This window comes from Arabidopsis lyrata (genome assembly GCF_000004255.2).
Source record: "Arabidopsis lyrata subsp. lyrata unplaced genomic scaffold ARALYscaffold_5, whole genome shotgun sequence".
Taxonomy (NCBI): domain Eukaryota; kingdom Viridiplantae; phylum Streptophyta; class Magnoliopsida; order Brassicales; family Brassicaceae; genus Arabidopsis; species Arabidopsis lyrata.
This window is the reverse complement of record NW_003302551.1, coordinates 15,057,849-15,073,858: the sequence shown is the minus strand read 5'-3', so window position 1 is coordinate 15,073,858 and position 16,010 is coordinate 15,057,849. Positions and strand designations below refer to the sequence as shown.

Genomic DNA, 16,010 nt, shown 5'->3' with positions numbered 1-16,010 from the left:
ATAAATATGATTAAAGTGCATAATGGGATTGTGTGTGACATTGTCTTGATAGATTCTATAGCGTGTGGCGAAGTTAACAATATGTATTTTGGAAGTAAACACTGACGACCTTTTATCAATACACTGATGCTTTTGTTAATAGAAGTTGATTACCTCCAATATGTTCTTAACTATTTCTCATTTTGAGTACATGATGTCTTAAATGTTTTTATGTGTTGAGACTTGAGATAAGCATCAAGTTTCCAAATTTTTCAAAACCAATAGATTTCATGGTCAAGATTCACAAGTTTAACAATATAAGAAGTGTTGATCATATATGCATACACATGTAGTGAGTCCTTTGATGTATATTTGTGTGTATTTTCATTATAAATTACAGAGACCGAATAATTTGGTGTATTTTCTTCATAAATCAGACACATTAATTTGGTGTGATAGACAATATGTGATCTCATCTTGTACCATAGTTTTTCACTTTTCAGTTTAGAAAAAGTTATCAACTTTGACCTTTGACTGTTATATAACGTTAAAAAAAAAAAGAGAAAAAGTTACCGAAGGTTCAAATTTAATAAATGAAGTTGATCGTATAATATAAATACGAATTTGATAACAAGACACAAAAGAAACAATCTTTAGGTTCTCTGTGTTTGAAAAGTTAAAATCTTGTTAGCTTTGTTAAATGGTAGAATCTTTTGGTTTTCTTTGTTAAATGAAAGCTTGAATCTGTTAAATTTCTGAATCTTTACTTTCTCCATGCCTGAAACGTTGAATCTGTTGTTTCTATGGTGTTTTGTGGATCTCAACGGTTGAATCTTTAGGTTCATGGAAGGTGCTTTGCTTGGTGAGGGAGAATCAGACAACCTTCTCAGGTGGATATTCTAAATTGGCAAGAGAGTATCCTTTAATGGTTGGTGACAAATGCACCTTCAAGCTCATCAAACCCTTAGAGTTCGTCCTTCTTACCTCCAAGAAGACCAGAGAGGACATCGATCACTACATGATCGATTGAGGAATAAATGTTAAGTGTCTTGTGCTTTCTTATCTATGGAGACATTTGTTCTGTTTTGTGTCTTTGTTAATTTCCCTGAAACTCTTTAGCTTGTATTTTCTGTAGAAGTACTAATGTCCTGAACTTCGTTGTAAGATTATTATGCAAAAAACTATCTATGTTGTTACTTGTCAAGTTTAATTCGCCTTCTCTGCAAACATAGAAATAAAGGGACAATCATAATGCTAAAAAACACATTGACATTATTGGAGTTAGGTCCAAAACTCACAAGATTCTGTATTTATTAGAAGGTGAAGTGTTTTTTACCCATACAGAGGAACAATACTCCAGTCACACAACAGTTAACAATACAAATTTCGACCACAAACACAAATCATAGAATATACGATGGTTATTTAGAGTTCTGCGAGCAAACTCAGGTGTGAGCCTTGACAACGGTCACAGGGCATGCAACGTTGTTGACCACATGGTTGCTTACACTTCCCATAATCATCCTCTTAAGACCACCAAGGCCTCTGTACCCATCACAAGGCTTGAGAGAGGAATCTGTTCAGCTGCTGCACAAATCTTCTCACGAGGATCTCCCCAATATATCTTCATCACTACTGTAACCTGCCAAACACATGTTTCACAATAGTTGGATCATCGTTTAACACAAAATCAAACACTTGTTGTAAAGAAAGTCTCATTCATACGAATTAACAATGTTTAACTTAAAAAAAAATAAAAAAACAAAAAACAAAAAAAAAAAAACAATGTTTAACTTCTTAGTCATCTTTGTCACAACTAACAAGTAACATAAAGCTTGAATGAACTTCTGAATAACACTATGATAGGTGTAACATATTCTATTTTCAGTACTAGGTTATTTTAAATAATCAATTAAAATAATTATCTTATTATATAAAGTATGGTTTTCAAAGTTAATAACTCACATGATTGTGACATATGTCAAATCTATCGAACTTAGATTTTGTCATGTGTCAAATAAATATTTCATTTTTTATAATTAAAAAAGGAAAAAGATAATTATAAATTTATACAGTTTTAAATATAAAAAGATCACTATAAGGAAACTATAATATATTTTCAAAAAAGATTTTTCCATGTGGCAAATAAAAAATAGTTTTAACAAATTTATAAAATATGTATATTTTCCATAACAATAAAAATTAAAAAATTATGCTAAACGTTTTATTTATAAATTATTAACTGTACAAAAAAAAAATTAAAATTAGAAAAAAGATTGTAAATACTCACCTCTTTATAAACAAATAGATTGTCTCATATTTTCTCACCAAGCAAACTAATTTCTTCAGAACCACCACCATTTCTTTAACTTCATTTTATTAGTAAAGTTTTTCCTCTTTTTTTTGTCATAAATTATTTTTAGGATAATATTAGTAACTAACTTTTGACTAAAAAATAATTAAAGAAATAGTCATGAGTAGAAACTAACGTCTTTCAGCGATGTAATAGCCCTCAAACAAAAGACAAAACATACATGTAATTAGGATTTCAAAAACAAAAAATAAACACTAATAACACGAAATCTAAAAATAAAGAAAATCAATACTGGAATTTTAACGACGAAAGCGAGACATCCACCTAGAATCAGAGGAAAAAACAATGTCATTTAATAAAATAGCATATCATACTAAAAGAAATAGGAGTAACATGTGATTGTTAATGGAGGTGACGATGGTGGTGATTGATGGTGGTGGTTGATGGTTACGGATGTGGTGATAGATTGACTTTAAAAATAACATGAATCATGTAAATATTATTTATTATTTATTGGAAATATATCATGTCATTTATATATATTTACAGATGTGGTGATAGATTGACTTTAAATATAACATGAATCATGTTGTTGGAAAGAGACTCGGCTCGATGCCAGAGGAGAAAAAAAGAGGAGAAATAAGATCAGTTGAGAAAGAGGAGAAGAGGCGGTAATGGTGGTGTTGGTTATAAATAGGCCAACATTTATATTAGATTGTGCATTATGCATAATAAATCTATTTAAAAATAATTAAAATGCTACATTTTCTAAAATTAAAATATAGATGTTTATATAATTTTAGTTAAGCTTAAAAAAAATAAGTGATAATTTCGACCAGCAACCCGTGCAACGCACGGGCCCATATCTAGTTGATTTTTTTTTTGTCGTCTTGAATATTATTGCAAAAGGGAACAGAGTTGTATGAAAGAAAGAAACAGAGCATAAATCGAAAAACAAAGAACCCAAAACAGAGGCCGATGAGAAAACTAAAATCTACCTCGTCGTTCTTCTTCAATCCGGTTATGTAGCCATGTCGGACTTCCTCGTGCTAGGTAAGATGTAAACCGTCCCTCTCGTGTCACACTACAAGCAATCTCCTTGGCCAAAGAATTGGCTTTCGGTGAAGAGAGGCGAAACGTAACCTCCCACATCACCCGTATTACTTGTTGAATTTTGATAATCTGAGAACGGTATTTGGGGTACTCCTCCGATCGAGCTATTGCATCCAAAGTGGCTTTACAATCTGACCAGACTTCACAAGACTCGATACGCAACTCTTTCAAACTGCGGATGCACCAAAGAATGATATGTAATTCCGCAGCTATCCGGTTAACCATGGGAAGGAAAGCATCTCGGGCATGAAATAAGACATCTCCCAGGTGATTGCGTAGGATCCAAGCTCCACCAACATGATAAAAATCCTTGAGCCAAGAAGAATGTATGTTGCATTTAACCTTACCCGGAGCTGGCATAGTCCATCTTCTTTCCCCCGTCGCAATGTGATGAGAGCTGTACACACGGTCTTGCTGAGCTACTAAGTTCTGTTGTAACCATTCCTTGGCGTCTTCCAAAGCTGTTGCAACAACAAAATGAGGAGAAGTGGTTTTTGCAGCGTATAATGTAGAGTTACGGGCCTTCCAAATCTCCCAAAGGATCCATGGGATAGCCTCCCTCAGATTTGTGTCCAAGTCTGGCTGCGTCATTAAGTTCAGGAGGTGATCAATTTTCGCTGCAATGAAGTTCCCTGAGAGAGGCGGCCACAAAGGCAAATCTACAATGGTCCACACGTTCTGCGCTAAAGAATCTAGTTGATTATAATATATTTTTTAGAATAAAACAATGTTATATGAGTCTAAATAGATTTAAATGGGTAAAAAAAATTTTAATGGGTTTAAATGGGGAGGATAAATAAGGTTAAATAGGGTGAGTCTAAATGAGATAAATTTTAAATAGGATGTGTCTAAATGGGGTGGGTTAGCCCATATTAACATCTCTAGTTGTTACACATTCACTAATTGTTTTATTTATCTGAACTAATCAATAGTATATGCAAAATCACGTAAATTTATTTAGTCATTTATCAAGCTATATATTACCAACGAATATAATAGAAGCCACCACGATCATGGCCATGCTTGACAAAATTCAAAACAACAGAATCTAAGAATATACTTTTGCAAATTGTGTTCTGCTGCATTTAAAAAGTTTATATATCACATACTAACAGAAGATCAATCAAATCATGCATTATACAATAAACAATACACTTATAAACAAGTTGGGTCCAACATATGTTGGTATTTTACTATTGTGTGTGTAATATTACAATGCTGACTAGACTCCACCGACTGTTTGGCCGTCTCAATTTTACTTATCCCGGTCCGGGATTAACCTTTATCCCCACCACGTTTAACAGACGTTTAAATTAACGCCGTCAAATTTTCATCTCGGCGGCGATTGGTTCACGGTGCATGCCACCACTTTCGCCCACTGCTTCAGCTTCGTCTTCACCGTTTGCGGATCATCACCTATTCAAATAATTTATGATCAGTGAATTGTGTGTATATATATGTGTTATGTGTATAGGTTTATACATACTTGTTTGGTATACGGTGTGGTGAGGACTGGTATCGCCGTCGGAGAGTGAAGAAGACGACGTTGCTGACTTGTTAGAAACGGCGTCGTTGTAGCTTTTTTGAACGGCGAAGTAGAGTTCTAACGCGGGAAGCGTGTTGGAAAGTCTCGGATCGGCGATTTCGGGAGATCCGAAACCGAATCCGAGTTCAAAACTTGCTTTAAGCTCGTCGAGATCTTCGTCCGTCAAGCTCTTTCCACGGCGGCGATGACGGTGGCGGGAGATATCTTGACGTTTTGACCAAGCTTCTTCGCGGATTAGATCCGGAGACCACGAGTGTTGTTTCAGAAGTGAAGTAGAAGATAACGGCGGCGCGTGGAGACGACGCACTACCCCCGGCGAGGGGGTGTGCGGTGGTGGAAAGGTTTTACGATCAATGGCTGGTTTTTTGGTAAATATGTCGAAAATTTTGGTGGAAATTTTAGAGGGAAAGAGAAAGGTTAGTTGAAGATTAGTTATAAAGGAGTGGAGAGAGAGAGAGAGTGTTGCCGACTTTGTGATATTGGGCCGGCCCAAATCATGATGATGACCTGGATTTGGTTTTTATTGGTTCATTTTATTTTATTAAATTATGTAATGTACCTGGAATTACGAAGCAACACAAGTTGGCATTGCATATAAATAAAAAGGGTTTTTAGTAATAAAACCCCTCAACTAAAGATGAATCGTAAAAAAACCTTTCAACTATATATTTAGTGCAAAAACTCATCAACTTTAAATATGTTCATGAAAATTCTCTTTCGTCTCCATTATCGTAAAAATTAGACGGGTTACAGTTAAATTGAAACTGAAAAACGACATATATACACTTAAACAACATGAATTGTAAACAAAAACAACAAAATCTTTTTCTATCTGATTATAAATCCTCAAACCTAAGCTCTAAAGTTCTCAAAGTGAAAAATCTATATTGATGAACCATAATTTATCATAGATTCTCTGAAGTTTGTGTGGTGTAGAAGTTGATTAGGAGAGATTCTGAAAAATGTTACGTTTTAATTTGAACTGTAGTCCGTCCAATTTTTACGACACTGTAGACAGAGGGGAATTTGCATGAACATATTCAAAGTTGAGGAGTTTTTCCACTAAATATATAATGGAGGAGTTTTCTTACTATTTATCTTTAGTTGAAGGGTTTTATTACTAAAAAAACCCAAATAAATACTATAAAATTTTGAAAATTCTTCTTTTTAATTATAAAATAAGGGAATTTTGTGAGTAAAAGTCTAATACAAAATCGCTTTTATGTCTTTATGTAATATGGAAAACTAGTGGGTTGATGGTAGCTAAACGACCTTAAGTGTCACATCATCATCTTTGTATAATGTCCTTTCGAGATTAAAGATACTGTTTTCAAATGTCAGCAAACGACGTAAATTAACTTATTTTAGGATTCTTTCTATGGTTTTTGGCCCAATTAACTTCTTATAGCCCAATAACTAATTAACTTCTTATAGCCCAATAACTATGTACTTAACAAGGTAAGGTTTGGTAGATATTAGTATATTACCAACGTGTAAAATGTAAATCACTAATAAGTAATAACCAAATGTACCAGAAAAATCTTTTTATGGTCGGTTGAACTAACTGTATTTAAATAATACTTTACTGCTTGAACTAGTTGTTGAACCAAAAACAGTCCAATTTAGACAGTGAAACCAAACTCAGCAGACTCATATTTATGTTGGACCACAACAACATAGCCGATGATCATTAAGTCCAAAACTTAATGTGGTGGTTTTTATTCTCGTTGGAGTTTGATTAGCCGCACTTCGGCACTTGGATATATAGGCGTGTTCTAAGAATTCTAATATTTATTACTATATCAGAAAAATGCATAGATTAATAAATAAATAAATAAAGATTCAAAATTTGGTGCTATGTGATAAAAGAAAATCAGTCTTTGGTTTCAACCGCACCCAAAATTAGAAACTGTTGAAGTGCAGTTGACAACTTTCTTTGAAAATATCATTAAATTGTACATTCTAACACTAATAATACTTTTTAGGATCTCTTTCCACAATTTACACCATAAATATTACGGTTCTTTGTTTCTATGAATGTAAAGTTATATTCAACCAAAAAAAAACTGTTTTACAATAAACGCAGCACGAAATCGAAATGTTTTGAAAATTTTAGAAAAGAGTTACACCTTGAGAGAAAAAATTTATATAAGAGTTACATTTTGAAAATCCAAATGTATATATGTTACTGTTACCATTCATACTGATTCCACAGTATAACTGAACTCGTTCTTGTATGTATAAATGGCGTGCCAAGAAGTTTACAATTTCTATACATAGCTAGAATTTTATAAATATGGAATACAATTGTAATCTGCCTCAACAGTGAAAGAAAAACGCATACCTGCAAAATCACTTTCGTGAACCTCAATCCAACATAAAAAATTAATCGAATCAAAATTCAAAAATAATGAAGAAAACAATGATCGAAACTCACTTTATCCTTCGCCATCGCACGCACGCTTTGACGATGGTAGGCTTGATAGCCATCCTAAAACCTAACAAGAATCCATTTGTAAAGAACAGACATGAGATATCGACCACACGAGTGCTTATTTTTATGGATAATATATTTGTCAAAAGGCGAATGGTTTACGAAAAGGAGGTCGCGAATTAAGGAAAAAAGTTTATCATACTTTATGTCTTAAAAAATGTTTCTCATACTTTAACTGGAATCGTCTATTTTATTATTATAGGTTTCGAACTTTCGATTAGTAATCTGATGAAACGTAGTAAATTTGATTGAGTTGTTTATCTCGGTTGTTATGAATTTTGACTTAGCAACCATAAAAACAACTAATTTTTGGTCATATATACATTATCTCGGTTGTTAGTAAAGTGTTTACATTCATTCGATGAGTAAGTGGACATATTTTTTATGCGTTTTTATCTATTCTCACTAGACTTATAATTGAATTTGGGCTACTATCAGTGCTAGATTGTATTTCTATTTTATAAGAACAGGAATAGTGTGTTTATTGTGAAATATCCGTTAAAAACTTTTAATGGCAACTTGATATACCTATATGCATTATGCATATTTGGTATGGTCTACATGTTCTCTTAGTTATTCGTTAAATAGGTTATTGTGGAAGGTAATAACTAATAAGGTATATTAAGCACATGGGGGAGCTTTAACCCACTTTGAATTTATTAGTATATCATAAATTTCATAACTAGTCTATCATCGAGATGATATAGGCCATCTTTGTGTAGTTTGATATTATATTCGAATGGCTCACCTTCAAGCGACAAAAATTAATATTATTTAACAAACAGACAAAAAACTTATTATCAAAATTATAGCTTAAAAATATATTTTTTCTGTCCCGAAATATAAAATGTTTTAAATTTTTTATTTTGTTCTATTTTATACTCCCTCTATTTTACAAAGAGTGTCATTCTACCATTTTGCACACAAATTAAGAAAATCATTTAAATTTTCTTTTTATCTTTTATTAACACACTAAAATAGTTTCTCTTTCTAGTTAATAAGTTGAAAAAAACAGGGATAAAACTGAGATTTTATTTAAAATTCTACATTGAAAACACAAAACGACATTTTTTATGAAACAAAAATAAAACCTTAAAACGACACTCTTTATGAAACGGAGGGAGTAAGATGTTTTGTAGATTTTTCTGCAAAACTTAAATGCATTTACTATTTTCTAATCATTTATGTTATGCAGTATTTTTATGGTTTTTTAAAACAAAAATATTAAATGATATTTTTATCAAAGACATTTTTAATATAGGTGCTTTTAATCAATACATCTTATAAAATGGGACATATGGAATATTTATCAACATTTATACATGTTCACACATGGTTTTATATAACTATTTTTAGGTTCACCCATTTTTATTAGCATCTAATTCAAAATTCTTTTTATAGTTGTTCTAAAGATAAACGTGATCTGGTGTAAATTATAATTAAAAAATTCCTAGATCTGATCATTATTTTTTACTAGCTAGTAAAGTTACTATCCTGGTTTCGATTTCGTTAGTGGTATTAGAAAGAAAAAAAATAATGTTTTTGGTTCTTTGATGTTTTTTATACGTTGAAGGTAAGAATATTTTACACCAACCGTGAGCGTCCTAAGTTCTCTTAACATCATCGCCCAACAAGTAAAACGACCAATTACGAAAACCAACCCATGACAACAAGAGATTTGACGTTTTGTTACGAAGACATTGAACCAAACCAAAGCTGTTGGACCAAATTGACTGATCGATTGTTGTGATTGAGTGGGGACATAACAACGGTCGATAGAGTCGAAGCCACACAAACGGACCAAAATTGTCTACGATAATGACTTTTTGTAACGACACTTCAAATTCAAGGGTATTGCCATAAATTTCATCGACATATATGTCAAATATATAAGGAACATCACGTGTAGTCCAAGGTGTTTGACCTTATCATTTGTCGTGCAAAATAATAGGTTTGATTTCAACTTGATTTGGGGCTTTTAATAAATTTATATCATGTCTTTATTTCAATATTTCATAAGTAAATGATATAAAGTACAAATTTAAAAAAGTAACAATAAAAATGTGAATATCATGAAATGGATGAAAATGCTCTTAAATCTTCAGCTAACAATTGAACATTTACAAACTTCTCTTCATATAGCGAAATAAAAACTATTCATAGTCAGTATTTCAACCGTCATATTATCACTTGACCACTCGGAAAGTGAATGTTCAGAAGTTTTCAAGTTCGAATATCGGCGATGAAGATGATAATATTTGACATGGTTTGTTCCTAGTCCAAAACAATTGTAGATATAGAATTTGTTTGATGTATATATATATATATACACCAAAAGTCTTCTAAATAGACATGCTATATATATGGTGGAGTAGGAATTTTAGACCTAATGGGACCGATCAAACATCTTAGTATCAAATAGTAAACTACATACATATCAATCTGCAAAGACAAATTCTGGATGAAACTGAGAATCGGCACAGTTAAAATCTTTCTTTTTTCAATCAATCGACCACAACATACATATTCCTAAATATTCAATGAACTACTTGCAAAAAATGGCACCTTCCCATATATCTCTTCCAAAAATCATTAAAAGATTTTGATTATGTGGTTGGGACAAAATGGACCCTACAAATGTCACAGAACTCAGCTAACAATTAAACATCTAACTTGTAAATGTCCCTAAAGCTTCACACCCAGACAACAAATACTCTTCACCTTACGAGAACATTTCATTAACTCTTACCCATACCTGAGTCCAACCTTTCACATCGTATACATTATATAGTTCATGTATCGACGAAATTTTGGTCAATTTTATTAAATATAATGAGTACCTACAGATCTGATCCAGCTTCTTTTCTGCTCCATTTCTTTTAATGATTACGAGATCTAAGGTTAAAATCCATATTTCTGAAAACCACTATAGTATTCCATTAAATATATAAATAAGAAACCAAAAAGAATTTTGTCCCAAAAAAAAAAAAAAAAAAGAATCAGGCATTCAGCAGAAGATTAATAGCATAATATTAACAATTTTTTAGCGAAATTGTTTATTTAGTACTAGTGTATAGTTGGATCATGTATGTGAAATTGTGAATGGTATGACACCACCAACGGTTGAGAAGTATATAAATAGATAAACTGTGGAAATGGGTCGGACACAATTATAGCTAGACAGAGCAAGTGGAGTGGTATAGAAGTTTCTTAGCTAGTTTAGCATGATTATTTTATCAACATTGTTAACAAAACCTATTAGAACAAAAAAAATCTATAAGGAAAAATCTAAATGAAAATTGTATGATAGTAGTTATTTTATTAGTGATTTTTCTTTTCTTTTTGTTAAGTTTTATCAGTGATTTTGCTTTATAATTGGTAAAAACCTGCAAAAATTGAAGAGTCATTCCATTACGTTGCCATTGATTATGGATCCGTATTTGTTACTTAGGATTAGAATATGATATTTTGTAGATACTGTACTGGTAATTATTAAAACAAGTGTGATGGTGTGAATGCTATATTATTTGTTCAAATTAAACTACCAACAATTAGCGTAATACAGTTTGTTTCTTGGAACGGGTAGATTTCGTATTATTTGATTCGCGAGTGTGAACATCAAACATAACTGTAATTTACAAGTTAATCTCTTAAAAAGCATAATAAACTCCTTTGGTACTCCATTAATTACGCCCGATTCACGTACGATATACATAACCATGCCGTTGACCCACTAGCATATTATATTGACAAATGATTCATGGAAATTTGACTAATTTATGCGTAAAATGGGATACTAAAAATATCGTTAATTAGGATTGAAAGAGTATTTAAAAAAAAATAATGAAAAAATAACAATACCTAACATGTGATTAAAATTAATCCGATCGATGCCATGTGGTTAAGCTGACATAATGACCGTTTTGTTTGAAATTAAAGCATTTAATAATAGGTAGTTTCGACGACACTAGCAAATGAATACACAAACTAGGATGTTCATATAGATGTAATATTAAATTGTTTACACATTGTAAGAACTAAGAAGCCATTGAAAATGTAATCGAATCAAACTATAGTATTTAAAAATGGTGCTTTTTCGATTTAACACTCGAAACATTTTCTATAAAGAAAGAAACCATGCGATATATTGGTATTGACATGTGAGATTCCCGAGTAGTGTGGCATAGAGTCGCGTGATCGTTTTTATTGCTTACCCCCAAAGAGATTATGCTTCAACGGTCATAGATTCACTATCGCATTAAATTAAATCATAACTATATAGATAGATAAGTAAAAAAAAAAAAGTTTTTAACATAAACTCAAAACTACGAGCGGTGGAATTTTCAACTTTACAGCTACATTTCACGCGTAAGCTGCATGTGTACTGTTTTATTATTTCCTTTTTCTTAGAAGTTTCAAACAATGATTTTAGAAAGAAATAATATACACATATATGCTAGTTTTATAATTGTAATTCCACTGCAAAAATTATGACTAAGTGGATCATTCCAAATCAAAATCAAACAGTATTAATATTTATTTTGTCTCTAATCAAAGGAGGAGCATGATTTGATGTAGCGTGGCGGAGTGGGTATGATATTGGCTTATGTCTAATCACTTGTGTCACCTGTTTATTATCTACAATGCTTCTTAATCCGGAACAAACCTCTAATCCGACAAAGTCGACTATAAACTGGATTAGTAGTCTATAATTAAACCAAAACCGGATAAAATTATAAGAGTTCAGCCACTACTATTTAAGAACCCTAATTATCAAAAAAAAAAGTTGATGAATTGATCTAAATTCCTCTCGATTCAATTTAAATTATGAAACATCAGACCTATTACAAAATATTTACATTAATTTAATATTTTTGCTACTACAGTTCTTTTTTTTTTGGTAAAAAAATTATGCAACTAGAATTCTATTACTAACAATAATAATATATTTTTTTTGGTAGAACTAACAATAATAATATTAACTCTCTCATTTAGTCGAATAAATTATTGATGATCGCATTCATCATAAAAAAATTAGTTGAGTGATAAATTTCGAATTATTACTAATTATGATATATATAAACAACAACAACAACGTTATTAATTATTCTGTTTTCTCCGACAAGACGATGTTTATTCAATATAAGAGGAAATTTTATGAACCGATCCTCTCTCTAATGTTTGATTAAGGTGATAATCTGATTTTGTTACTAGCATCCAAAATTTACGCATGGGTCCTACGAATTTCCAAGAAAATCAGAGCCGTGAAAGAGAACTTAAACAAAAGTCTAAACGATCAGAAAGGTATCTGATGCTGATTTAGAGATAATTAACAAAACAAAATTAAAGAATCTCAAATGAAGAAGAAAAATATAAACACTTTAATCATCAAATTAGTCTAGTCGACGAAGTCACTACAGATTCTCACCACCGCCATTTCAAATTTTCAATAAGTATCTCATAGAAACCAATAAAATAAAAACCAAATAAAATAAAAAGACAAAAAGTAGGACCCACCAATAAAACTTGCTATAAATAAAAACAAAGCTCCATATATTCATCAACAAAGCTTCTCTCTCTCTCTCTCTCGCCTATTATCTTTTTCAGTTCGCTATCAGACATATCTGAAACCCCATAACTCATAAAGCTTCACTCTTTTCCACATCTCTTACTCCAAAGTTTTGATCTTGTCCCAAAAAAAAAAAATGGTCGACGTTGATCGGAGAATGACCGGTCTCAGACCAGCTCACGCCGCGGGTCTCCGTCGTCTCTCTGCTCGCGCCGCCGCACCAACGACTCCAACGGTTAGAAACAGTCTCGTCTCTTTCTCATCTCTCGCCGAACAAGTAATCTCACACTTACACACTTCAAGGATCCAAGTCCAACCGGGTCTAACCGACTCCGAATTCGCCAAAGCCGAAGCAGAGTTCGCATTCTCTTTCCCACCGGACCTCCGTGCAGTTCTGACCGCCGGTTTACCAGTCAGCGCCGGGTTTCCAGACTGGCGTTCTCCCGGAGCTCGTCTTCATCTTAGGGCTATGATCGATCTTCCTATCGCCGCCGTGTCGTTTCAGATCGCGAGAAACACTCTTTGGAGCAAATCTTGGGGTTTAAGACCATCCGACCCGGAAAAAGCTTTACGGGTCGCGAGAAATGCTCTCAAAAGAGCTCCTTTGATGATACCAATCTTTGATCACTGCTATATTCCTTGTAACCCGTCTTTAGCGGGTAACCCGGTTTTTTATATTGACGAGACCCGGATTTTCTGTTGCGGGTCGGATCTATCTGATTTCTTCGAGCGTGAGTCTGTGTTTAGAGGGTCTGACACGTGTCCGGTTGTTTTAACGAAGCAGCGTTCGGTGAGTGAGAAATCAGCCGGGTCGTCGTCGTCTTCTTCGTCGAATTTTTCAAGAATGAGTTTAGATTCGGGTCGGGTTCACGGGTCGAGTACACCGAGATGGGTTGAGTTTTGGAGTGACGCGGCCGTGGATCGTCGGAGGAGAAACTCTGCTTCTTCTATGTCGTCGTCACACTCTTCATCGCCGGAGAGATATCTAGAATTACCAAGATCCGAGACACCGAAATGGGTCGACGATTACGTGAGCAGAATCGGATCGGTTTTAAGAGGAGGCGGGTGGAGCGAATCCGACGTTGATGATATTGTCCACGTGTCAGCATCTGGTTTCTTTGAGGGTGAAATGGTAATTTTAGATAATCAAGCGGTTTTAGATGCATTGCTTTTGAAAGCGGGTCGGTTCTCGGAGTCGCTCCGAAAAGCTGGATGGAGCTCCGAGGAAGTATCAGATGCACTTGGTTTTGATTTTCGACCGGAGAAGGAGAAGAAACCGGTGAAGAAGCTATCTCCTGAACTTGTCCAACGAATCGGGAAACTTGCTGAGTCTGTTTCTCGGTCATGATTATTCCCCGATCAAGATTCTTTTCACTTCTAATTACCCCTCAAAAGAATACATTTATTATAAAAACACACCATTAGATTTTAACGTTTTCAAAAAAGTCTAAATATGTGTAATCTTGCATTTGTTATTAGAAACTAGAAATTTTAAAAATGGGGAGAACGTTGTGCTGTGACTAAAAAAAAGTACACTGAATAGTAATAAATAAATCCAAATTTGTATATTGTAATTTGGGTGCGTTGGGTTAATCTGATCGATTTCATTTCTCGGGGTGTTTTTCGATTATTTACTTTTGGGAAAAGGTTCGTTTGTGGAATATCTCTAAAATCTTCAGAAAGAAGCACCAACGCACGTGTGATGACTTTTCCCAAGCAAAACGCAGAATAACGTTATTGGGGTCCCGCGAACGATGCCAAGCCGACGTCGTTTTCTTAACGCAACGCTGTCTTTACTATTTTTGTACTAGTTGTTTGTACCGAGTATCGAACGGAGTCCGAGGCTGGTTTGCCACTAATTGGAGAAAATGAATCCGGCATGCCATTTTGTGATCTGAATGCCACTGTAAATGTGATATTCCCAAATTACCCTTAATGAAATAAGAGACGATTGGTACAACTAAGAGATAATAGTACAACTGGTACAATTAAGAGATAATATGAAAACTGATACAAATAGTATAACTGTGAGATAATTGGACAACTGGTACAAATGGTATTACTAAAAGATAATAGTACAATTGATACAATTGGTATAACTGACATATAAATAGGTACAACTGGTACAAATAGTTAGGTACAATGGTACAAATAGTTAGGTACAACTGGTACAAATAAGTAGGTACAACTGAAACGAAGCAATTGTAATTCTAAACCCTAGCGCCGTCACACTTACTAATTCGCCTCTTCTTGCTTTCTTCATCGTCGTCGTCGCCGATTATCCGCCGTCAACCTTCTTTGTCGAAGTTTGTGGACCGTTTTTCTCACCAAACGATTGCGCACTTCAAAGGACGAAAGCACGGGGAGATATCCATGGAGAAGAAACATGAAGAGAGATCCATGATTAGTGAATCTAAGAAATCCATGGAGAAGAAACATGAAGAAAGATTCAATCTATGAAGAAACGCAAAGAGAGATCTATGGAGAAGATAGATCTAAAGTTTCATTGATGATGATGATGATGGAGAAGAAGAGGTATAAAGTGAAAGATCCAAAAAAAAAATCTAGAAAAAATGAAAGAAGAAGAAGAAGAAGAAGAAGAAGCGTGAAAGAAGAAGAGGAGTGAAAAAAGAAGAAGCGTGAAAGAAGAAGAGGAGTGAGTGGCAGGGATACGTAATTATCAAATTAGGGTAAGGGTTTTTGGTCCTTTTGTATTTATTTGATTTAAATTCTTTTATTTTTATTATTCTAAAAAATTGGGTGGTTTTCTAGCCTTTTTGTTCCCACATAGTGGCATTCTAGGCATTGTTTCTATCGAACGACGTAAAAAAACTATGAAATGATTACTTTTTGTTAATATTACTATGAAATGATTACTTTAAAGTTTAAACCACGGTATAAACTATAAACTTATTCGGATGTTTTTAGTTTCGATCTTTTTTATTTTCCTCCTATTAAGAGAAAAAATAGAGATGAGAAATAGTGTTAAGGAATT

The 16,010-nt window shown here is 33.3% G+C and overlaps 2 protein-coding genes across 2 annotated transcripts; one reads left to right on the top strand and one right to left on the bottom strand.

The window, feature by feature from the left end:
• Positions 1 to 4,445: 4,445 nt before the first annotated feature.
• LOC9313809 lies at positions 4,446 to 5,472 on the bottom strand (the record flags this gene model as incomplete). The annotated part of the gene is made up of 2 exons (XM_021026220.1): positions 4,446 to 4,822; positions 4,893 to 5,472. Coding segments are annotated over 2 exons (666 nt in total), but the record flags the coding sequence as incomplete, so codon positions are not given.
• Positions 5,473 to 12,936: 7,464 nt separating this feature from the next.
• On the top strand, positions 12,937 to 14,625 carry LOC9313808. The gene has a single exon (XM_002877694.2). It carries the CDS (start codon positions 13,152 to 13,154, stop codon positions 14,361 to 14,363), a length of 1,212 nt encoding a protein of 403 aa, XP_002877740.1. The 5' UTR covers positions 12,937 to 13,151; the 3' UTR covers positions 14,364 to 14,625.
• The last annotated feature ends 1,385 nt before the right edge of the window (positions 14,626 to 16,010 follow it).